Source organism: Aotus nancymaae, unplaced genomic scaffold (genome assembly GCF_030222135.1).
Source record: "Aotus nancymaae isolate 86718 unplaced genomic scaffold, 86718_ANA_hifiasm-v0.15.2.pri h1tg000072l, whole genome shotgun sequence".
Lineage (NCBI taxonomy): Eukaryota > Metazoa > Chordata > Mammalia > Primates > Aotidae > Aotus > Aotus nancymaae.
In genome coordinates, this window is record NW_026988487.1 from 17156981 (window position 1) to 17182265 (window position 25285).

Sequence of the window (25285 nt, forward strand, 5' to 3'; positions counted from 1 at the left end):
GCCCGCTGGGCCGGAGGAGGCGGAGCTGGTGCCGTCCCGGCTCCCGTGCGGGGAAGCAGTTTTGGGGGCGGCGCGGCGAGCCCCAGCGGCCGAAGAGGCTGGCAGGTGGCGCCGTGGGGTGGGCGCTCCCGGCGAGAGGAGTCCACTCCATGCGTACGGGCGGAGGCCGGCCCCCGAGAGCCGCCGACATGAAGAAAGACGTGCGGATCCTGCTGGTGGGAGAACGTGAGTCCGCACCCTCGGGCCGGCCCCGGAGCCCCTGCCCTCTTTGCCCCTGTCGCCCCTGCAGCCCCTGTCGCCCCTGCAGCCCCTGTCGCCCTTGCATCCCCAACCCTTGCAGCTCCGGCCTTTCTCGCGCCTCACAGCTCCGCTCTCCTCTCTCCGCACTCCTAGGCCTTCCAGCCCCTTTACTCTTCCCTTGTGACTGCCCGCCGGCGGCCCTCATCCTGTCGCCTCACCTGGGCCCTCCTAAGATCTCCTTTCCCTGTTCCCTAGCCTTCCTCCCAAGCCATGTCCCCGTTATCCCCTAACTGCCCGACCTCATCCCTCCGAAGGTTCTCTCCTTTTCCTCTTCGAACCTTGTCCTCCTGGGCCTTACAGTTTCCCACGCCGCCTCCTTTCAGACCTTCTTGTCTTCCCCTGGAGATTCCCTTGTCACTGCCAGGCAGGTGCTGGAATAAGCAAACTGACCAATTGGGATTGCGTGAACCGGCTCCCGGGGAAGCTGGGGGAGGGGCGCAGAACTATTCGACTTGGGGGCAAGGTCAGGTTTCTGTATTTTTTTGGCACTCGAAGTCTTCACTCCCTCTAGGCATTGGTATTAAGATATGAGTAGCGGAAAGGGCCGGATCCTTTTTAGCAATACTTGTGCTTTGCATCGGAATAATTCTTGGTACTCGAGATATTTCCTCAAACATTTTTTTCCAGCTTCAAGTTATGCAAGTGCTCAGTGAATTAGAATTATATGGGGAGAGTCCAATTATTGTTACCCCAAAGCCTAATCTTTGCCCTCTTTTTAAGCACTATTCCATAGGTACTTGGTAATTTATTAATGACAACATGCACAGACATTTGATACCTCCCCCCACCCAGAAATTTCATACGTTTCGTCTTTTTAACATGTATTAAAGGATAGTTGCCTCTGTTCACCGCCATGAGGACAGAACAGCGGGGACTTCTCTATCACAGTGCAAGTTATGTGACTCAGTTGCTAGGACTAAAATAAGAAAGTGGGCCCAGGAGAACTAGATTGTTTGTTTTAAAATGTTAATACATTCGTTAATGTTCTGCCATAAGCTGTTTCGAAACATTCTATTCTAAACCATATTTCATTCTTGGTAACCCCTCAGGGTCGCGATGATGGACTCCCAAGGACTCACATTTTTGCCCTCTTCTGTAGTGTTTTTTGATCTTCATTGAAATTTCATCCACCTGCTGTTTAGAAAAATCTTCCTTTAGAATTAGAATTTAGGAGTAACCTTAGCCAGTCATAGTTTACTTTTTGGTTTGCAGTTGTAAATTTTAGTTTTTATTTATAATTATATCTTAATCTGTATTTTTCATGGACTTCTTTGACAAAGTTCAGAAAGGTGTTATTTAACATATGATTCATGCTTATGCTTTTGGAGCAAGGTAGGGAAAGTGAGTAGGTTACTTGCTTAAAAAACTGATCCTTATATATCATGAAATAGTTTGTTGTTGTTATTTTGAGACAGAGTCTCACTCTGTCACCCAGGCTGGACTGCAGTGGCGTGATCTTGGCTCACTGCAACCTCTGCCTTCCAGGTTCAAGCGATTCTCCCACCTCAGCCTCCTGAGTAGCTGGGACTACAGGCATATGCCACCACACCTGGCTCTAGCCTGGGTCATAGAATGAGACTGTCTCAAAAAAAAAAAAAGACATCTAAATAAAAGTGTTACACATATAAACAATGTCATTCTTAGGACATGTAAGTTAAAACATTAACAGTATTACTTGGGCCAGGCTTGGTGGCTCATGCCTCTAGTCCCAGCACTTTGGGAGGCTGAGGCAGGCAGATCACAAAGTCAAAAGATTGAGACCATCCTGGCCAACATGGTGAAACCTCATCTCTACTAAAAATACAAAAATTAACTGGGTATGGTGGCGTGCGCTTATAGTCCTAGCTACTAGGGAGGCTGAGGCAGGAGAATCACTTGAACCCAGGAGGTAGAGGTTGCAGTGAGCTGTGATTGCCCCACTGCACTCCTGCCTGGTGACAGAGCAAGACTCTGTGTCAAAGTAAAATGAATAAGTAAATAAAAAATAACAGTATTACTTATTTAGGAATATATGAAAGGATTCAAAATTTGTTAGAAAGCTTACAATCCATGTTTTGCAGAAAGCAGTAAGACAATTGGTAAAACTATGTATCTATGTGGTACAGTTTTCTGATTATAGTGAGCAACTTGACACAGAGAAAGCCTTAGTTTTTGAGAAATAAACTTTTCTTTCTTTTTTCTTTTTTTAAGAGATGGGTTCTCGCTGTGTTGCCCAGGCTGGAGTACACTAGCTGTTCACAGGCATGATCATAGTGTACCACAGCCTCGACCTCTTGGGCTCAAGCGATTCCTGCCTCAGCCTCCAGAGTAGCTGAGACTACAGGCGCCAGCCACCATGTCAGCCACAGGAAGACACTTTTCTTTTTTTTTTTTTTTTAAAGACGAGGTTTCACCATTTTGCCCAGGCTAGTTTCGAACTCCTGACCTCAGGTGATCCTCCCGCTTCAGCCTCCCAAAGTGCTAGGATTACAGGCGTGAGCCTTAGGCCATCAACCGTATATGTTATTTATCACATTGAAAAATATCGTAAATACTCTTAATTGGAATATATGATTTTATTTATTTTAAAGGCTGATATTTTGGGGGGAAATGTTAGAGGCTTTACTTTGTGAGATTTAATGTAAATATTTGGCAGCTGTTAGCCTAGGTGTAGCACTTTGAAATGCTAAGTCTTGGCCAGGTGCGGTGGCTCACGCCTGTAATCCCACCACTTTGGGAGGCCAAGGTGGGTGGATCACCTGAGATCAGGAGTTTGAGACCAGTCTGGACAGGAGGATTGCTTGAAAGCAGGAGTTTGAGACCAGCCTGGAAAACATAGTGAGACCCCTGCCTCAAAAAAAAAAAACCAAAAACAATATTAGCTAGGCATGGTGGTGTGCACCTATAGTCCTAGCTACTGAGGAGGCTGAGGTGAGAGATTGCCTGAACCCAGAAGGTCGAGCTTGCAGTGAGCCATTATTACACCACTGCACTTCATCCTGGGTGACAAAGCAAGATTCTGTCTCTTAAAAAAATAAAAATTAATTAATTTTTAATGGCTAGGTGCAGTGGCTCACGCCTGTAATCCCGACACTTTGGGAGGCCAAGGTGGGCGGATCACCTGAGGATCAGGAGTTTGAGACCAGCCTGGCCAACATCGTGAAACCTGGTCTCCACTAAAAATACAATAATTGGTCAGCTGTGGTGGCATGCACCTGTAATCGCAGCTACTCAGGAGGCTAAGGTGGAAGAATGGGTTGCATCCAAGAGGTAGAGGTCACAGTGAGCTGAGATCATGCCACTGTACTCCAACCTGGGCAACAGAGTGAGACTCTATCTGCAAAAAAAAAAAAAATGTGACATATCTTCCATGAAATACTACTCAGCCATAAAAAAGAATGAAATTGTGTTTTTTGCAAAAACATAGATAGAACTGGAGACCATTATCCTAAGTAAAATAACTCAGAAACAGGAAACCAAATACTGCATGTTTTCACTTACACGTGGGAGCTGAATGACAGGTACACATGGAGCTATAGAGTGGAATAATAGACACTGGAGATCACAAAGGTGGGAGGGTGAAAGGGCACTGAGGGGTGAGAAATTACCTATTGGGTACAATGTTTTCTTTTGAGAGTCTCGCTCTGTCACTAGGTGCCAGGCTGGAGTGCAGTGGCGTGATCTTGGCTCACTGCAACCTCCACCTCCCGGGTTGAAGCAATTCTCCTGCCTCAGCCTCCCGAGTAGCTGGGACTACAGGTGTGTGCCACCACACCCAGCTAATTTTTGTATTTTTTAGTAGAGACGAGGTTTCACCATGTTGGTCAGGATGATTTCGATCTCTTGAGCTCATGATCCGCCCGCCTCGGCCTCCCAAAGTGCTAGGATTACAGGCGTGAGCCACTGAGCCTGGCCCTGGGTACAATGTTTTCTATTTGGGTGATAGGCACAAGAAAAGCCCAGACATCAGCACTATGCAATATATGCATATAAGAAATCTTTACTTATGCCCCTTAAATATATAAAAATCTTTTAAAAATTAAAAAAATTGAAATGAACAGATTTTTTTTTTAAAAAAAGAAAAAAATGCACCCACACAAAACTTAGTTCTTCAGGTCATAATTTTTCATGGTTAAATTCATTGGCCTGAATTTATATTTAACTAGATTTGCTTTATTATGCTTAAGAAATGTCCTTTTAAAATTAGAAAGAGCCTTACTATCCTTTTATCTAAGTCATGTAGCTGTATTAAAAGTAAACAGGATAGGCTAGGTGCGGTGGCTTATGCCTATATAGTCCCAGCACTTTGGGAGGCCGAGGCAGGTGGCTCATTTGAGGTCAGGAGTTCGAGACCAGCATGGCTAACATGGTGACACCCCCTCTCTACTAAAAATAAAAAAAATAGCCAGATGTGGTGGCGTGCGCTTGTAGTCCCAGCTGCTCAGGAGGCTGAGACATGAGAATCACTGGAACCCAGGAAATAGCTGTTGGAGTGAACTGAGATCACGCCTCTGCACTCCTGCCTGGGGAACAGATCACGCCTCTGTCTCAATAAATAAATAAATAATAGTAAACAGGATAGTTTTCATTTTAATGAAGTCTTCTTTTTAAATTAAATTGAGATATTTGTTTTTTCCTAGTCAAGTTCATTAAGAAAATGGAACTGTTATTCTCTTTTATTTTTTATTTTTTTGAGACGGAGTTTTGCTCTTGTTGCTGAGGCTGGAGTGCAGTGGCGCAATCTTGGCTCACTGCAACCTCCACCTCAAGCAGTTCTCCTGCCTCAGCCTCCTGAGTAGCTGGGATTACAGGCATAAGCCACTATGCTCAGCAAATTTTTTATTTTTAGTAGAGATGGGGTTTCTCTATGTTGGTCAGGCTGGTCTTGAATTCCCTATCTCATGTGATCCTCCTGCCTTGGCCTCCCAAAGTGCTGGGATTACAAGCCTGAGCCATCACGCCCAGCTGTTATCCTCTTTTAAAATGAATCTGGCAGCTCAGAGCTAAACTGGTTTGTTTAACTCTGATTATCATTACAACCTCTGCCAAACTAGTTCAGACTTCCATTGGCTTTGGACTAGATTTTTGGAATATCTCCCTTAACCAGTCTTTCTTTTTTTTTTTTTTTTTTTAAGACAGGGTTTCACCATGTTGGTCAGGCTGGTCTTGAACTCCCGACCTCAGGTGATCTGCCCGCCTTGGCCTCCAAAGTGCTTGGATTACAGGCGTGAGCCACCATGCCCGGCCTTAACCAGTCTTTCTGCTTCTGCTTTCCTTCATTTTCCATGGAACAGGCAGATTCATCTTTGTTTTTTTATTTTTAATTTTTTTTTACCCAGGAGTATAGATTCAAGCTGTTCTGAATATATACTCCCAGATTCATCTTTAGAAAATATCTCAGATTCTGTTATGCACCTTAAAAATCATCTAATGGGCCAGGTGTGGTGGCTCATGCCTATAGTCTCATCACTTTGGGAGGCTAAGGCAGGAGGATCACTTGAGCCCAGCATTTTGAGACCAGCCTGGGCAACACGATGAAACCTCATCTCTACAAAAAATACAAAAAATTAGCTAGGTGTGGTGGTGTGCACCTGCCGTTCCAGCTACTTGAGAGGCCGAGGTGGGAGAATCACTTGAGCCCAGGAGTTCAAGGCTGCAATGAGCTGTGACTGCACCACTGCACTCCAGTCTGTGTGACAGGGTAAGAATCTGTCTCAAAAAATATATAACATCCAATGATTTCTACTTTCACTTAGAATGAAATCCAAACTTTTTAATGCAGGCCTATAAGGTCCTCCACAATCTGGAAGGGCCTTACTTCCCTCTTAAACTACTCTCTCCTTCATTGCTTTCTCTATGAGAAGGCTCTGACCTAGGCATTATCCTCATAACCACATATATTTATACGTTTGTTTTCCCATCTCTTGGGCTACAAAGGAATTGTCATGAAGGAAGGGGATTTGTCTTCCTTTGTGCTATAGCCCTGTTCTACCTGTGGCTAGAACAGGCCTGGCAAAAAAGAGGCACTCAGGTATTTCTTGAAAGAATGAATGGGTTCAAGCTAGTTCAGTTTGTTTAGACTCCTTGTTTTCCAAACCACTCCTCTCTGTCATAAAAATGTGATAATTTTCCTTTCTTTCTTTCTTATTATTTTTTTAGACAGAGTCTTACTCTGTCGCCCAAGCTGGAGTCCAGTGGTGTCATTTCGGCTCACTGTAATCTCAGCTTTGCGAGTAGCTGGGATGACAGGCATGTGCTACTACATCTGGCTAATTTTTTTGTCTGTTTGTTTGTTTTTTAGTAGAGACAGGGTTTCACTGTATTGGCCAGGCTGGTCTGAAACTCCTGACCCTAAGTTATCTGCCCAGTTCGGCCTCCCAAATGCTGGGATTATAGGTGTGAACCACCATGCCTGGCCTGTTCTCTTTTTAATTTTTTTTTGAGACAGAGTCTCATTCTGTCACCCAGGCTGCAGTGCAGTGGTACAATCTTGGCTCACTGCAGCATCAGCCTCTTGGGTTCAAGCAATTTTCCTGTCTCAGCCTCCCAAGTACTGGGATTACAGGTGCACACCACCACGCCTGGCTAATTTTTGTGTTTTTAGTAAAGACAGGTTTACGTCATGTTGGCCAGGCTGGCCTTGACTCCTGACCTTAAGTGATCCACCCACCTTGGCCTCCCAAAGTGCTGGGATCACAGACATGCACCACCGTGCCTGACCTAAGATCATTTTAAAGCCATATTGCTAATCCCAGTGTTTTGGAAGGTCGAGGCAAGAGACTCGTTTGAGCCCAGGAGTTTGAGATTGGCGTAGGCAACATAGTAAGACCCTGCTTCTACTTTTATTTAACTAAAAAAAGAGAAAAAAGCCATATTGCTTTTCATTCTGGTCTTTGTTGGAATGATACTTAAAGATTAAACTGGCCAGGCATGGTGCCTCACGCCTGTAATCCCAGCACTTTGGGAGGCTGATGCAGTCGGATCACAAGGTCAGGAGTTCAAGACTAGCCTGACTAACATGGTGAAACCCTGTCTCTACTAAAAATACAAAAAGTAGCTGGGCATGGTGGTGTGCCCCCGTAATCCCAGCTACTCAGGAGGCTGAGGCAGGGGAATCACTTGAACCCAGGAGGTGGAGGTCGCAGTGGGCCGAGATTGCGTCACTGCACTCCAGCTTGAGCAACACGGTGAGACTCTGTCTCAAAAAAAAAAAAAAAATTAAACTGTTCAAGTTTCAATTATACTCTGTTTACTACCTGGATAATATTCTGTGGACAAGGATGTTCAAACACCCATTGATGTGAAATGGATCTTTTCTTGGCCCACTTCTGAAGCATACAGGCTTTAATGCAAATTGCTTAATGAGTATTTAGTGCTTAGATAAAATAAGTTAGGCTGTTTTAAATGCAGAGAAAGCCAAAATCCAAACATCCCTGGCCATAGAGTCCGTTCTGCATAAAGAGTCTATTCTGTTCATGCAGTCTTTTCTATATCATCCTCACATATGTATTGAAATGTATTCTCCATTGTCTTTTTTTGCTGCTAGTTTGTTATTAGTGTTGATCTAGTTTGAAGGAGAGGGATAGCTGGGCAACAGCTTTTGTTCTGCAGCCTACATCATCTGCATATGGGCAATGAAATTGTCCTCTGGAACAATGTTTAGCTATTTCACCAAATGCTGAAGTTTTCCAGTTAAAAATATAACTCTATAGTCACCCTCCTCCCCCCAGTGTATACTAAATACAATAACTTAGGTAGAGCCAACAAGGATTCTTACTAAAGAAACAAAAAAATGAGGAGTAGGTCTCTTTGCCACTTGAAGCAGGGGGTGTTTGTTACCAAGAAAAATAGCCAGTATGGCTGGTAGAGTGGTAATTGGAACCAGAGAACGTTATTTCTGCTTTATGAATATTAGGAATTTGCTGTCATTTGGAACTAGATGTTCAAAAGATGTGATGAAAAGGAAAATTTATAGCCTGAATAAATCTAGATAATTTGTTCTATAGTGATGAATTATGTTTTCCATGGATGACCTACTTAGAAGCATGGAGTCTCAGAACTGTGGCATATTCTATTGAACTGGATCAGAAGGTCTTCTGTCCTTGCAGATAATTGTGGTCTTGCTTTTAGTTTTTATAGATTACTTCAACATTTCTCAGGCAAAGTGGAAGAACTAGAGACCACTAGTCGGCTGGCTAATAAAGGATAATTTTTTTGTCCTCCATGTTAATAACATATTAAATTATCAAATGTATTTATATTATATTTTATACATTTTATTATATATTTTATTTGTAATAAATTATTTATAAATTTTATTGTAGAATATAATGTTTTAGGCCTGGTGCGGTGGCTCACACCTGTAATCCCAGCACTTTGGGAGACTGAGGCAGGCAGATCACAAGGTCGAGAGGTCAAGAGATTGAGACCATCCTGGCCAACATAGTGAAACCCCGTCTCTTAAAAAAAAAAAAAAAGAACAAATATAATGTTTTATATGCATTTGTATTATAATTTTTATAGTAAATATAAAGTTTAATTAGTATAAGAAGAGCTTGGAGGCCGGGCGCGGTGGCTCACGCCTGTAATCCCAGCACTTTGGGAGGCCAAGGCGGGTGGATCACGAGGTCAAGAGATCGAGACCATCCTGGTCAACATGGTGAAACACTGTCTCTACTAAAAATACAAAAAATTAGCTGGGCATGGTGGCGCGTGCCTGTAATCCCAGCTACTCAGGAGGCTGAGGCAGGAGAATTGCCTGAACCCAGGAGGTGGAGGTTGCGGTAGCCGAGATTGCGCCATTGCACTCCAGCCTGGGTAACAAGAGCGAAACTCTGTCTCAAAAAAAAAAAAAGAAGCGCTTGGAATTTTTGTTCCCTCATAAACAATTTTTATTTTCTGAAGCAGCTAAAAATATGTAGTCTTTATATCATATTAAGATACCTTTTTGATTGTCAGCGTATTTAAATAGTTTTTATAATTTTTTATTCTAAAATGTTTTCATTGTCTTTAAGACACTCTTATTTATTTCTCAATTAAAATTAGTTTAAGCTGGGCATGTCGGCTCATGCCTATAATCCCAGCACTTTGGGAGGCTGAGGCAGGTGAAATCTCTTGAACTCAGGCGTTCCAGATCAGCCTGGGCAACAGAGCGAGATCTTGTCTCTTCAAAAAAAAAATATATATTTATGTGTGTGTGTGTGTGTGTCTATGTGACAGAGTCTTGCTCTGTTGCCCAGGCTGAAGTGCTGTGGTGTGATCTTGGCTCACTGCAACCTCTGCCTCCTGTGTTCAAGTGATTCTTTTGACTCAGCCTCCTGAGTAGCTGGGATTACAGGTGTGTGCCACAATGCCTGGCTAATTTTTTTTATTTTTTTTAGTAGAGACAGGTTTTGCCATGTTAGCCAGGCTGGTCTCAAACTCCTGGCATCAATTGATCCATCTGCCTCAGCCTCTGAAAGTGCTGGTATTACATGTGTGAGCCACTGCACCTGGCCAAAATACTAATTTTTAAAAAATAGTTTATAAGTGGCTTTTATACTTGCTGCTTTATTCTTTCTTTGATAGTCTCACATAGGGATAGGTATGCAAGCGCTAAGGAGAGCAAAAAGCCCTAGTTTAGATTCACTGAAGCATTTCTTGACTAAGTCACATTTGTCTGATCCTTTATTAAAGTAGCTATTATTTCACTGTCCTTCCAAAAGGAAACACAAAAATGATACTGATAAAAATGTGCTGTTTTTTCCCCTAAATTCACTGTAATCCATCTCTCTTGCTCCAATTTTGAACTTTTGCTGCAAATGAACTTTTTTAAAAAAGGAAATGACAGCAGGCAGGTGGCTCACACCTGTAATCCAGCTCTTTGGGAGACCGAGTCATGCAGATCATGAGGTCAGGAGTTCAAGACCAGTCTGGCCAACATTGTGAAACCCTGTCTCTACTAAAAATACAAAAAATTAGCTAGGCGTTGTGGCAGGCACCTGTAATCCCAGCTATTCGGGAGGCTGAGGCAGGAGAATTGCTTGAACCTGGGAGGTGTAGGTTGCAGTGAACTGAGATTGCCCCATTGCACGCCAGCCTGGGCAACAATTTGAGACTCTGACTCAAAAAAAAAAAAAAAATGGAAATCCGTCTTGAATTTTAATGTGGAAGAGATTTGTGTTCTTTTATTTTTAGTGTACAATTATTTCACAAACTAGATGGTATTTTTTATAATGTAGTGAGTACTAAATTACCTCACATTCTTTTCCAGATGAGGCAGGGTATGAGTAAATTTTTTAAAATCACGCTTTAAAAAGTAGTGACTGATATAAATAAGTTAAATGGAATTGTTCCCGCTCTGGTACTACTGTGTTGAATGCCTGTATGTTCAAGTGTGAGTAAAGCTACTTGACTGTTGTCGTTTACGACGCCTCCTCCCCTGCCAGGGTGTTTTCTTTTCTATCTCTGAGGCCTGCCCTACTGGAGTAGACCTGGTGGCAGGTTTGTACTTCGGCAGGAGCCTGCTGCTACACAGCCAGCCATAACTGCCCATCCAACTAATGAGCAGAGCTGTGAAGAAATCTGAATTTCCTCATAATGTTGGTTCTCTGTTCTGAAAATATCACTGCAGACATAGGAGGTCCATGGGAAAAGCAGAAGGGGACTGTGACTCGGAAAAAGGTTGTTCTAATGAGTTTTAAGAAGAGAGATGAGGGTCTTTTCTCTCTTGGACCTTCAGGCACCCACTTGGGTCTCTACCAAGCAACTTTTCATTTATTTCCTCTTATAAAGCCTTTTAAAATAAACTTCCACTTCTGCTCTTAAAAAAAAAAAGAGAGTTGAGGAAGAATGGAGGGGTTTTAAGGGCCATAGTGAGGGAGGGAACTTCAAAGGTAACAGAACATCTCTTGAAAGCTGAATTTTCTTTTCTTTTCTTTTTTTTTTTTTTTTAAGAGATGGGGTCTCGCTGTGTTGCCCAGGCTGGAGTGCAGTGGCTATTCACAGGCACCATCCCACTACTGATCAGCACTGGAGTTTTGACCTCCGTTTCCGATCTGGGCCGATTCACCCCTCCTTAGGCAACCTGCTGGTCCCTTGCTTCCAGGAGGTCACCATATTGATGCCAAACTTAGTGTGGACACCCAGTCGGCATAGTGCACTACAGCCCAGAACTCCTGGACTCAAGAGATCCTCCAGTCTCAGCCTCCCGGATAGCTAGGACTACAGGCATCCGCCACCACACCTGGCAAAAGCTGAATTTTCTAAGGGATCCTGTGTGATTGGGATGAAAGAACAAGTGCTTTCTTGTTAACCAGTAGCCTTTCAGTGTCAGGGATTGGCTTAATTTTGATCACTTTGTTTATCTTTTTTTTTTTTTTTTTTTTTTTTGAGACAGGATCTCACTCTGTTGCCCAGGCTGGAGTGTAGTGGCATGATGATGGCTCACTGTAGCTTCAACTTCCCGGGCTCAGGTGATTCTCCTGTCTCAGCCTCCCAAATACTTGAATGTAGGCATGCATCACCATGCCCTGCTAATTTTTTAATTTTTTGTAGAGATGGAGTTTCACCATGTTGTGCAGGCTGGTCTAGAACTCCTGGGCTCAAGTGATGTGCTGGGATTACAGGTGTGAGCCATGTTACTTGGCCTTTTAAAAATAGCTTAAAAGTGGCTTTTACACTTGCTGCTTTATTATTTCTTTGATAGTCTCACATAGGGATAGGTAGACAGGCCCTAAGGTACTAAAAAACTAAAAGTTAGGTCGATTTTTTTTTCCCTGAAACTAGGGAGGGCCTTAGAGTGGTGGAACGAGCAAAATTTTAAAAAGATAATTCTGAAAAGGGGAATATGAGAAGAATCAGGATCTTAAGGGTATTAAGGTAGGCACATTTTTTAAGGACCAAGAATGGGACTGAATCCTTGAGTGTCAGCTTCATTTTTGCCATTCTTAATATAGTAGATGAAGGATGAGAATATAGAGGTGTTTAAAATATGCAGGTGGCTGGGCATGGTGACTCATGCCTATAACACCAGCACTTTGGGAGGCCAGTGCAGGAGGAAAGCTTGAGGCTAGAAGTTTGAGGCCAGCCTGGGAAACATAATGAGATCCTATCTGTACAAATAATTTTTTAAAAGTAACTGAATATGGTGGTATGCACCTATAGTCTAAGCTACTTGGGAAGCTGAGGCAGGAGGATCACTTGAGCCCAGAGTTCGAAGCCTCAGTGAGCTGTGATCGTGCCACTGTACTCCTGCCTGTGCAAAACAGTGAGACTCTGTCTCAAAAAAAAAAAAAAAAAAAAAAAAATGCATAAAATATCCAGGATAGCTCTTTAGAAATGGAAAAGTTCCTGGGCATATCCATGCTGGTGGTAGTTGTGATTATGGAGACACTCCAGGAAAAGCAGACATCTCTACTGGGAATAGTCAGGCCCAGAAGTGCAAAGGTCACAGAAATTATACAGGCATTGTATCCTTTAAAAGGCCTTGCTGTTTTGAGTACCTGGGAGTTATACTACTACTAAAATAAATTACCTGAAGTACAGGGCTTAGTCGACTTAATGGGACTTCATAACAGAGGCATTCTGTCTGTGATCCACAGAGAGCTCTGTCTGCTGTGTATTATTCATATAAACCAGTTGTAAAGTTGAAAAATCAGGGGACAGGCATGGTGGCTCATACCTGTAGTCCCAGAGCTTTGGGAGGCCAGGGTGGGAGGATTGCTTGAGCCCAGAAGTTCAAGAGCAGTCTGGGCAACATAGTGAGACTTTGTCTCTACAAAAAAAAACAGCAACAACAAGAAAAAGGGCCAGGCATAATGGCTCATGCCTGTACTCCCAGCGTTTGAAAGGTCAAGGCAAGAGACTCACTTGAGTCCAGGGGTTTGAGGCCAGCCTGGACAACTTAGGGAGACCCTGTCTCTACAAGAAATTAAAAAAAAAAATTTAGCTGAATGCTGGAGTGGTGTGTGCCTGTGGTCCCACCTGCTTGAGAGGCTGAGTCAGGAGGATCACCTGGGCCCAGGAAATTGAGGTTGCAGTGAGCTGTGATTGCACTACTACACTGCAGCCTGGACAACAGAACAAAATCCTGTCTCAAAAAAAGAAAAGAAAGAGAGAAAGAGAGGGGAAGAAAAAGAAAAGAGAGAAAAGAAAGAGAAAGAGAGGGAGGGAGGGAAAGAAGGAAAGAGAAAAAGAAAGAAAAAAGGAAAGAAGAGAAGAACTATGGTAAGTCATGGACTGTCTTGCTGTGTTGCTAGCATTAGTGCATTTTCTTTTTTCTTTTTTTTTTAAGTATTGGTTGCCAGGGAGGATCCCAACACATTTAAAAACATTTTTTGAGACAAGGTCTCATTCTGTTGCCCAAGCTGGAGTGCAGTGGCTTGATCATGGGTCACTGCAGCTTTGACTTCCCAGGCTCAAGGGATCCTCCCTTAGCCTCCCGAATAAATAACCTGAGACTGTGGGTATGCACCACCATGCCTGGCTAATTTTTTATTTTCTATAGCCATAGGATCTCACTTTGTTGCCCAGGCTGATCTCAAACTCTTGGGCTCAGTGATTCTCCCACCTCAGCCTCCTAAACTGCTGAGATTACAGACATGAGCCACTGCATCTGGCCTAAGTATATTTTAAACTTATATTTTCAACTTATGATGGGTTTATGGGGAAGTAATCCCATCAAAAGTGAAGGAGCATCTGTATTCTGTTTCCATTGTGCATAGTCATCTGGAATCAGGATGAACTATGAATGTTGAGAGGAACACTACCTTGAGCTAGCTGAAGATTTGGGGTTGCTGGAACCTTAAGGCCATAACAAAGGAGATATTTAGGAAAAAGGGTTATGAAGTATTGCACGTAAGTTGGCAAGATCTGAAAATTCTAAGACCCAGCATTTAGCTTGGTGAGTCCTACTTTGTTCTTGTAGCTAGACAAATGTTTCTGCCAAATCACTTTCCCCTATACAGTTAACAGTTTGCAGATCTCTCTGCCATTTCGAGGGTACTAAAAGTTTACCTAATGGGGTGTGTATGTGTGTTTTGAGACAGGGCCTCGCTGTGTCACCCAGCCTGGACCAGCCAATGGTTCGATCACAGCTCACTGCAGCCTCCACCTCCTGGGCTCAGGTGATCCTCCCATCCCAGCCTCCCAAGTAGCTGGGACTACAAGCACACACCATCATTCCTGGCTACTTTAAAAATTATTTTTGGTAGAGACAGGGTCTCACTGTGTTGCCCAGGCTGGATTTGAACTCCTGGGCTCAAGTCATCCCTTCACCTCAGACTCCCAAAGTGCTGGGATTATGGGCATGAGCTGTCATGCCCAGCTCTTTAATTAATTAATTAATTAATTTTTTTTTTTTTGAGACAGAGTCTCACCCTGTCACCTAGGCTAGAGTGCAATGGCATGATTTTGGCTCACTACAACCTCCGCCTCCTGGGTTTAAGCGATTCTCCTGTGTTAGCCTCCCAAGTAGCTGGGATTACAGGCGCATGCCACCACACCTGACTAATTTTTTTGCATCTTTAGTAGAGATGGGGTTTCACCATGTTGGCCAGGCTGGTCTCGAACTCCTGATTTTGTGATCCACCCGCCTCAGCCTTCCAAAGTGCTGGGATTACAGGCATGAGCCACCGTGCCTGGCCACCTTTAATGTTAATGTGCAGTTTTTTCTAGTGTTACAGACCTGTTTTCTAGGTGTGCTCCTTGGTAGTTTAAGCATGTACTGTACATGTTTAGATAACATCTAGTCCACCCATCCCCACCTTTTTTTTTTTTTTTTTAACTGATTTAACTGGTGAGAAAAATCGAGGCCCAGAGAGAGTTGTTGACAACTCAGGGTCATACTGTTAATGGCAAAAGCTGGTTCCTGAATCTAGATTTTCTGACCCAGGCCAGTGCTCATTTAACAAACTGATCATCATCATCAAACTTTTACCATTTGTATACTTAATGTGTGTCAGGTGTTGTGCTAAGCATTATATAGCTCTCATCTTGATTAATCCTCTTAACAAGTCTGTGAGGCTGGTCAATGCTTTATTTTAGAGATGAATAAACAGGCTTGATGGCCTGAGGAAGCACAGCTAGTAAGTGCTGGAACTAGGATTTCAACCCAATTCTGTCTAGTTCCAAAGCCTATGTTCATTTTTCTTCTTTTCTTTTTTGATGAAATATTTATGTAAAAGGTAATAAAGAATAATATGACAAATACCCAACCCAATGATTGGTAAAAGATTACCAGTCATTCGAAGCTCCCTTCTCATTACATTGCCCTCTTTCCCTCAGAAGTAATCATCCACTTTCCTGAGTTTCAAATTTGTGCTCCTAACCACCAAGCTATACAGCTGCATTTATTAAGTGCCATGTGAACTGGGAGTTGGAGCTACTGTTATTCAACAGTAAACATGAAAGACATGTTTTCTGCCCTTGAAGAGTTTCCTGTGGGTGATAATGAAATACTTGTTTCTTAATCTTTCTGGAGATGCTCAGTAGCTGGTAAGAAATGTCACGTTTTTGTCAAGGAGGTCTAAGAAGTCCTTCAGGAGATCACTGGTGATATGTTGGAAGGTTGCCTAGATACTACACAAGTGAAGCAGTTAAGAATACATGTGTCAGCCAGGCATGGTGGCTCACACATGTAATCCCAGCACTTTGGGAGGCCGAGGTGGGTGTGTCATGAGTTCAGGAGTTGGAGACCAGCCTGGCCAACATGGCGAAAGCCTGTCTCTACTAAAAATGCAAAAATTAGCCAGATGTGGTGGTACACACCTGTAATCCCAGCTACTCAGGAGGCTGAGGCAAGAGAATCACTTGAGTCCGGGAGGCGGAGGTTGCAGTGAGCTGAGATTGCGCCATTGCACTCCAGCCTGGGTGATATAGCGAGACTGTTCCTCCCCGCACTCCTGCCCAAAAAAGAAAAGAATACGTATGTCTTAACTGGATCACTGACTATTTTTTCCTACTAGAGACCAAATTATACATTGGGTGTTAAGTTTTGTTTTCAGACAGGGTCTTGCTCTTTCATGACTCACTGCAGCCTCAACTTCCTGAGCTCAAGTGATCATTCCACCTCAGCCTCTTGAGTATCTAGGACTTCAGGCCCAGCTAGTTTTGTATTTCTTGTAGATATGGAATCTTGCCACATTGCTCAGGCTGGTCTCAAACTTCTGGCAAGCAATCCACCTGCCTCAGCCTCCCAAAGTGCTAGGATTACAGGCATGAGCCACTCTGTGCTCAGCCTTGTCTTATTTAATACATTTTCCATATTATCCGCACATAGTAGCTAAGACAAAACTTTGTTCTTAGAAGGCAATCAGGTCAATAATCATAAAATGAACTAATGGTAGAAGTCTAGACAAAAAAGATGGGTCATGTAGAAGCATAAGTCAATACTCTGCATGTTCTAGTGTTTTCCCTAGTTTGTTACAGGCACGGTGCACATGTGTCTGGGTGGAACTAGTGCTCTTGGATAGAAAATCTGTTATAACGTTTCTCAGTTGTTCCCAATACCATTGCCGTCACTTCAACAGCACTTCGGCCTGGCCAACTACAAATTCAGGGTTTCCTACTACCCCTAGACTAGAGTGAGTCACAAAACTCAGGAAAGTGCTATATTCACCATTATACATATGAACAACCAGATTGAAGAGGTACAAGGTCTAGAAGGGTCCCGAGCTCAGGAGTTTCTTTCCCTGCAGGGTCAGGGTGTACCACCTTCCTGGTGCATTGATACATTCACAAACCAGGAAGCTCTCCTGAACTTTGATGTTCAGAGTTTTTATATGGGTTTTCAGTAGGTAGACCTGATTAAGCCATTGGCCACGTGCTTGACTCCAGCTTTTTCCCCGTTGGAGGTTTTGGGGTGGGGCTGAGAGTTCTGATCCTCTAATCATGTAGTTGGTTTTTCTGATGACCATCTCCCACCCACCCTGCTAGCTTGTTCTGTTGCCCACTCCTCCCCTCGAATCACCTCATTAGGATGAACTCAAGTATGGTCGAAAGGGACTCATTATTAATAATAAAAGACACTCCCATCATTCAGGAAATTCCAAGGGATTCTGATGCTCTGTGCCAGGAACTGGGGACAAAGACCAAATGTATTCTATGTTATATCACACCTTCCTTTAATGTGTGTGTGTGTGTGTGTGTGTGTGTGTGTGTGTATATATATTTTTTTTTTTTGAGAGAGAGTCTCACTCTGTCGCCCACGCTGGAGTGCAATGGTGCAATCTTGGCTCACTGCAACCTCTGCCTCTCGGGTTAAAGCAATTGTCAGCTTCCCAAGTAGCTGGGAGTACAGGCACTCACCACCACGCCCGGCTAATTTTTGTATTTTTAGTAGAGATGGGGTTTCACCATGTTGGCCAGGCTGGTCTCAAACTCCTGACATGATCCACTTGCCTTGGCTTCCCAAAGTGCTGGTATTACAGGCACGAGCCGCCGCACCTGGCTGCATTTATGTTTTAACTGCCTCAGCAGTTATTTGTTATTCCCAGCTCTCCAGTTACTGTTAAGAAAATCTTTGAATGGTAGTTCCAGAATCTCCAGGAGGTGGGACTAATTTCTCTAGTGGTAATGCTGAAAATACAGCAGCACTGTTGTGCTTGGACCAGGTGAAATCAAAATCAGATGATTCAGTCTGGTTGATGTGCTAGAGGCCCTTTTCCCATTCATATAGAATTGGAAAATTTTGTTCACTATCAAAGTGTTTCCAAATATTTGATTATTGTGTCAATGTAGACTCATACATATTAAGTATGTATATTGGGCATAAATTTAAGTTATAATTTAATAGAAATTATGTGGTACAGTAGTAGTTCAAAGGAGGAAGTAGAGGAAATAAGAGCTACAGTATCTCTAGAATGTCAGTAGAGTTGAGGTAGCATTTGAACTGTCCTTGAAAGACAATTATTAACAACATTTGGAAAAGTAGAGGGAGAGCGGGAATGATGTTTAGATGAGGGAAACTGTGAGGTGGGCAGGATTTATTGTGGCTTATTTGGACTTATACAATGCAGAATGGCCTTATTTGAGCAAATCCAGTGGGGAATAGTGGGAAATGAGATTAGATAGGAGAGCTAGGGATAGATTATGTATGATATTCAAAGGCCAGTAGAATGATTTCCCTTTGATGTGGTAGGTGGTAGATAATTCAAAGAAGGCATTTGATCCGGTGAGTTAGAAAATGAAAAGAGTATGTAAGAAAAGTGGACTGGCATTTTTATTGTTGGTGGATTAATGAGGAAACTGGAGAAAGGAATAGAAAATAGGGGACTGGGAGATTTTTCAATAAAAGTACCGTAATTAGGGAAACGGGAACAGCGAGGAAGGAATGAATATTAAAAATTTCAAAGGAAAATTTGACAGACCTTGACTGCTAAATACAGAATAATGATGAATCAGAGATGGTACATTTAAAAAATTTTTCTTTTTATCCTGATGTGTAAAAAGGATGTTAACCAAAGCCGGGCATGTGGCTCATGTCTGTAACCCTAGCTCTTTGGGAGGCCAAGTCATGCAGATCACCTGAGGTCAGGAGTTTGAAACCAGCCTGACCAACATGGAGGAACCCCATCTCTACTAAAAATACAAAATCAGCCGGGAATGGTGGCACATGCCTGTAATCCCAGCTACTCGGGAGGCAGTGGTTGCGATGAGCTGAGATTGTGCCATTGCACTCCAGCCTGGGCAAAAAGAGCGAAACTCCGTCTCAAAAGAAAAAAATTAGCTGGGTGTAGCGGCATGCGCCTGTAGTCCCAGCTGCTCAGGAGGCTGAGGTGGGAGAATCACCTGAGCCTGGGGAGGTCAAGGCTTCAGTGAGCCAGAAAAAAAAATCACACCACTGCACTTCAGCTTGGGCAATCAGAGTGAGACCCTGAATCAAAAAAAAAAGGGGGAAAACTTGGAAACCTTTCCATTGTTTTTTGTTAGGAGTTTATGTTAATAAATTATAATACATCACAGTGGATTCTAATACAGCTATCAAAAATAATGCAGGATGGCTGGGTGTGGTGGCTCATGCCTGTAATCTCAGCACTTTGGGAGGCTGAGGCAGGCTGCACCTGAGGTCAAGAGTTTGAGACCAGCCTGGCCAACATGGGGAAACCCTGTCTCTACTAAAAATGCAAAGATTAGCTGGGCGTGGTGATGCATGCTTGTAATCCCAACTACTTGGGAGGCTAAGGCACAAGAATCACTTGAACCCAGGAGGTGGAGGTTGCAGTGAGCCAAGATTGCACCACTGCACTCCAGCCTAGGCAACAGAGTGAGACTCCATCTCACAGAAAACAAAAAAAGCAGGAGGTTTTAAAAAATATTAATATGAAATGAGTTTACTATTGCTATTTTTAAAAATTGGTCAAAATATGTATTACATAATTATCATTTTAACTGTTCAAAATTACAATTCAGTAGCATTAAATTTATTCATAATGTTGGGTAACCATCACCACTATCTGTACTTAAAACTATTTTATTATCCTCAACAAAAACTATGTACCCATTAACCAGTAACTCAACTCTTCTCTTCTAAGAGTTTTTATGTACTGACATGAAATACTGTCCAAATGCATAGTTAAGTGATAAAGGAAAGTTGCAAAGTAGTATGAGAACTATGTTTCCACTGTGGTAAAATATTGCAAGTTAATGTAAGTATAGGAAAAATCTGGGGGAATATTAAAGTGTTGGTAGAAGATGTTAGGAGGGATTTGTACTTTTATAGAATATATTTTGGCAGGTTTTTAAAAACAATGAGTAAGTGTGACTTTTCTAAGCATAAACAAAGATCTACTTTTAAGTATTATACTAAAACTTGATAATTTGGATGCCTTAGATTTTAGCTGAGTGACAGACTTCATAATGTGTTTGCTGAATTTGAGCTTAACCTAGACACTTTATTAAAGTAATGATTTTTCTTTTCACAGCTAGAGTTGGGAAGACATCACTGATTATGTCTCTGGTCAGTGAAGAATTTCCAGAAGAGGTAAACATTTTGATTTCCATATTTAAATTTTAAAAAATTTATTGAAATCAAATTAATAGAAATGAACTCTGCCTCTTTTGGCATGTGGTTTGTGTTTCCTTTTGGACAGTTGGGACTTTTTTTTCTTTCCTTTTTTAGAGACAGGGTCTCACTCTGCTGTCCAGAGTGGTACAGCAGTGCCATCATAGCCCACTGCAACCTCTTAACTCCTCAACTCAAGCAATTCTCCTGTCTTGGCCTCCCAAGTGCTGGGATTACAGGCATGTGCCACTGTGCCCTGCCAGTTGGGACTTTTTAAAAAGCTAATACTCGTTTATCAATTATATCTATGAAATATGGTATAGGAGAAATAACTAACCTATATCTAAGTTCACCTAAATCTTTCGTATTTTCTGCCTTTGACCTTGTCTAGGACCTTTGTACTCTCTGTGTCTCAGTTGTCTCATCTATAGATAAATGGGAGCTGAAAGGGATATAGGTATCATATAAGCTCTGTAGCCCTCTCTTAAAAATAAAATGTTGTTCATAAACCCAAAATATGAAGAAGGCAATGAGCAGTCCATGAGTTAAAGTTCAGGGGAAAGGTATGAATCCCTAATTGCTTTCTGTCTGACACTCCCTGGTCTGTGAGGTGTTTTTGTCAGAACCCACTGGAATTATGATACATATATTTGAAAACCTTTAATATACCTGCTTCATTTTACAAATGATGAAATGAACTCATTCCACCTTTGCCTACCTCAAAGGATTGTTATGGTTCTCAAATGACATAAACTTAATAGCAGGGAAGTGCCGCCAAAAGTAGTAAGGTGGTTTTATTATTACTGGCAATAAATTTACATTTTGGAAGTTCCAGAGTGAGGAGCTGTTGGGTAAACCTTACATGAAGTTAGGATATAGCTATAGGGAATGAGATTTGTGGAATAGGATGAAAATGATTTCAGATTACTCTCTTTCTTGCATAGTAGGTATCATTAGTGTCACAGTTTACATTTACCCTTCTTTTACTCTAGTTTAGAGAGGAATATCTGTATAATTTCATTGTTCAGACAGGAATTTGATGTATCATGTAGTAGTGCTTTCAAATTTACAGCTGCCAAAAGACTATTTGATTTTGGTTGTTTTTTTTTGCTTTTTTTTCTTTTAGACAAGATGGTTAAATAAGTAATTACTTAATTTAAGAAATGAAGTATATTTTCATATATTATTTGTAGAATCAGTAAGTAACATTAATTTATAATTACTCTGGGTATAACACCTTAAAGTTTTCTGTGTAAGATTTAGTTTAGAATTGTTTCAGCATAGTCCTCTTGATTGTGAATAAGGGTTTTATGTTTGTTTTTTGGTTTTTTTTTTTTTTGAGACAGAGTCTTGCTCTGTCGCCCAGGCTGGAGTGCAGTGTTGTGATCTCGGCTCACTACAGTCTCCGCCTCCTAGATTCAAGTGATTCTTCTGCCTCAGCCTCCTGAGTAGCTGGGATTATAGGTGTGCGCCACCATGCCTGGCTGATTTTTATATTTTTAGAGAGATGGGTTTTCACTATGTTGGCCAGGCTGTTCTCAAACGCCTGACCTCATGATCCACCTGCCTTGACCTCCCAAAGTTCTGGGATTACAGGCATGAGCCGCTGCACCCTGCCTTTGTTTTTGGTTTTTAAAAATTTTTTTATTTTTTCACTTTTTTAGGGATTATAAGTATTCCAGAAGGGTTTTTAATTAATTTAAAAAAATCAGTCCTTCTGAAAAATGGAATCATTAAACATAATAAGGCTTGTCTGGGCACAGTGGCTCACGCCTGTAATCCCAGCACTTTGGGAGGCCGAGGTAGGTGGATCATTTGGGGTCAGGAGTTCAAGAACAGCCTGGCCAATGAGGTTAAGAGTTCAAGAACAGCCTGGCCAACATGGTGAAACCCTGTCTCTAGTAAAAACAAAATTAGCCAGGCATGGTGGCGCATGCCTGTAATCCTAGCTACTTGGGAGGCTGAGGCAGAAGAATAGCTTGAACCCAGAGGCAGAGGTTGCAGTGAGCTGAGATTGTGCCATTGCACTCCAGCCTGGGCAACAAGAGTGAAACTCCGTCTCAAAAAATAAATAAATACACAAACAAACAAACAAACATGAGGTGTATTTAGCTAGTCAGTTATTTTCTAGAGGAAATGAATGTTGATAACCTGTTGGTTTATTTGCAAATTGTTTTGGATTAAAATATCTCCTCATTTGCAGAGTCTCTTCAGCCTTCAACAAAATAGAATGAAAACAACATATTAAAAAAATCTAACACTTGAAACACCAAATTAATTCAAGAATTCTTTGAGTTTGTGTCAGATCTGAAGTATTCTTAATGTGTTATTCCTACGTAGATATAAATATGCATTTAAAAAATGTTTTTATCATACAATTTTAATATATATTTGCATCAGTGGTAAAGCACAAAAATAAACACTTATATGTACAACAAATGGGTATTGGTGAGAGGGGCTAATACAGGTTGAGCATCCCTTATCCAAAAATACTTGGGACCAGAAGTGTTTCAGATTTCAGATTTGTTCAGATTTTGGAATATTTGCATTATACTTACCAGTTGAGCATTTCTCTGATCCGAAAATCAGAAATGCTCCAATGAGCATTTCCTTTGAGTATAACATCAGTACTAAAAAATGTCGAATTTTAGAACATTGCAGATTTCAGATTTTGAGTTTAGAAATACTCAACCTGTGTAGATAAATTTATATCATCTGTTACATGTTTGAGTGATAATATTCAAGGGCTTTTTTTTTTTCCATATTTGTTTGTAAATGAAGGTTCCTCCCCGGGCAGAAGAAATCACCATTCCAGCTGATGTCACCCCAGAGAGAGTTCCAACGCACATTGTAGATTACTCAGGTAATGAATATTCTCTTATAGGTGAAGCTGTAGGGTTAATTTAATAGACTTGAAAAAATATATTTACTGAGCTTTAAAAGGTGTTCAGAGAGGTGGTCTTGTCTCTGTAGCAGTAAATGATTCTTTATGTTTCTTATCTCATTTATGTCTGTCAACCTCGACCCCATACCCCACCCAGTGCCTCCATCTGACAGTTCTTCGTCCCCAGATTACTAAGTTGGGTTCTATAATACCTGTGGCTGTTGAACACTTGAAATGTGACTGTTCTAAATTAAAATGTGCTGTTAAGTGTAAAATATAACTGGATTTTGAAGACTTAGTATGAAAAAAGGATATAAAATATCTCATTTTCCTATTGAGTACATGTTGAAATTTAAATATTTTTGATATTTTGAGTTAAATGAAAATTTAATTTTACCTTTTTTTATTTATCTTTTAAAGGTTGCTACTAAAAAATTGAAAACTATATGTGGCTTGCATTGTATGTTGGACAGCACTGTACTAGAAGCTGAGGGAGGTGAATGCCTTCTGCTACAACCAGTCTCATAACTAGATTTATTTACAGAATTATTCTTCAGTATGTGTAGCCATAAAATTAGATTCACTTCAGTATTAGAATTGAAGCCTTAATCCATTGATTACTTAACATATGGAAAGATATTAAAAATATGGCCTGTTATTTAGCATAGTATAAAATATGAATTCATATATATTAGTTTATATGTCAGAAGTAACAGGCATTTTTAGGGGAAGATATATATAACCTAAGGTGGTGTAAATTAATATGCCAGTAATTGCTTTGCTCTTCAATTATGTGCTTTCTATCCTAGGTATCATTCATATCCCTGTACCCATGGAATTGCAGGCACACCCACCCATTGAGACAGTTCTAGCTAAAGATACATGCTAGAGAGGGAATTCTCTCTTTTTTTTTTTTCTTTTTTCTTTGCAAAAACCTAGTTTTAGCTGAGGGAATTCTCCTGTCTTCATTATCAAGCTACGGTTTTGCCTTTCGGCCTAGTTGTTATTACTCCCACCTGCTATCTAGATCTTAAGCTTGTATTACCCAGAATCTCACCTGGCCTTTTGGTCCTGTGTGTATAGACTGTTTGTCCGAGCTTCTGACTCTTCAGCACCCAGTCTTCTAGCCTGGATTTCTGAGGTCCTTTGCCTGACCCTTTTCAACTCTGGATCAGATGCTGGCCTAGATTTATTACACAGTGCTTCTGCTGTTCCATGCCTGAGTTATCCTCTTATGGACTTGTCTTTCAGTGCCAGCTGCCTTATCATAGTTCAGCCTTTTCCTTCCCCTGGCTTGCCCTTGTGTTTGCTATACCATGTCATTTTGAGGGATGTTAGCTAGGTTTTGCATAGAATTTAGTTTGGCCATTAGTTTTTATGAAAGTGTCTGCAATATGAAACATTGACTTTTTGTTATTTGTAGAAGCAGAACAGAGTGATGAACAACTTCATCAAGAAATATCACAGGTGAGTTTTAAAAAAACAGAGGTGTAGGTTTTTGCCTTTATCATTCTCTTTTTGTTGTTTGGTTTTGTTTTTTTGAGACCGTGCCTTGCTCTGTCACCCAGGCCGGAGTGCAGTAGCGCAATTTCGCCTCACTGCAACCTCCACCTCGCAGGCTCAAGCAATTCTCGTGCCTCAGCCTCCCAAGTAGCTGGAATTACAGGCGTGCACCACCATGCCCAGCTAATTTTTATATTTAGAGATGAGGTAGAGATGGGATTTCACCATGTTAACCAGGCTGGTCTCAAACTCCTGGCCTCAAGTGATCTACCCCAACCCTTTTTCATTCTCTTAATTACCAAGAGTTCTTTTTCAGTTCTTTGTTGTTATGGCTGTTACTGAGTATGTGTTTTTGCTTTAAGTCCTTAGGAACATTTTCTCTTACAGGCAAGCTAATTGTTTGTTTTTTTTTTTGTCTTAGCTTTTAAATTTTTTCTTCCTTTTACCCAAATATATTAACTGTCTACATTTTATTATTTTTAGATACCATTAATTTGTTACTTTTTCTTCTAGGCTAATGTCATCTGTATAGTGTATGCCGTTAACAACAAGCATTCTATTGATAAGGTAGGTGTGACCTTTTTTCCACTATAGTTGGTTTCAGTGGAGCACTTTCAAAGCTGATCCTCAGTTTAGAA

The 25285-nt window shown here is 41.5% G+C and overlaps 1 protein-coding gene across 7 annotated transcripts in view; it reads left to right on the top strand.

Moving 5' to 3' along the window:
- The window catches only part of RHOT1 (ras homolog family member T1), a 70879-nt gene continuing 45594 nt past the window's right edge, over positions 1-25285 (top strand). For 4 of the 7 annotated variants that reach the window (XM_012449264.2, XM_012449267.2, XM_012449265.2 and 1 more), the window contains exons 1-5: positions 1-225; positions 20181-20239; positions 23042-23123; positions 24568-24611; positions 25161-25214. In XM_012449264.2, coding sequence (XP_012304687.1) covers positions 150-225; positions 20181-20239; positions 23042-23123; positions 24568-24611; positions 25161-25214 — 315 coding nt within the window. In that variant the 5' untranslated portion in view covers positions 1-149. The remainder of the gene's footprint in view (positions 226-20180; positions 20240-23041; positions 23124-24567; positions 24612-25160; positions 25215-25285) is intronic. The other 3 variants (XR_001106964.3, XM_012449263.2, XM_012449262.2) reach the window with 2 other exon arrangements.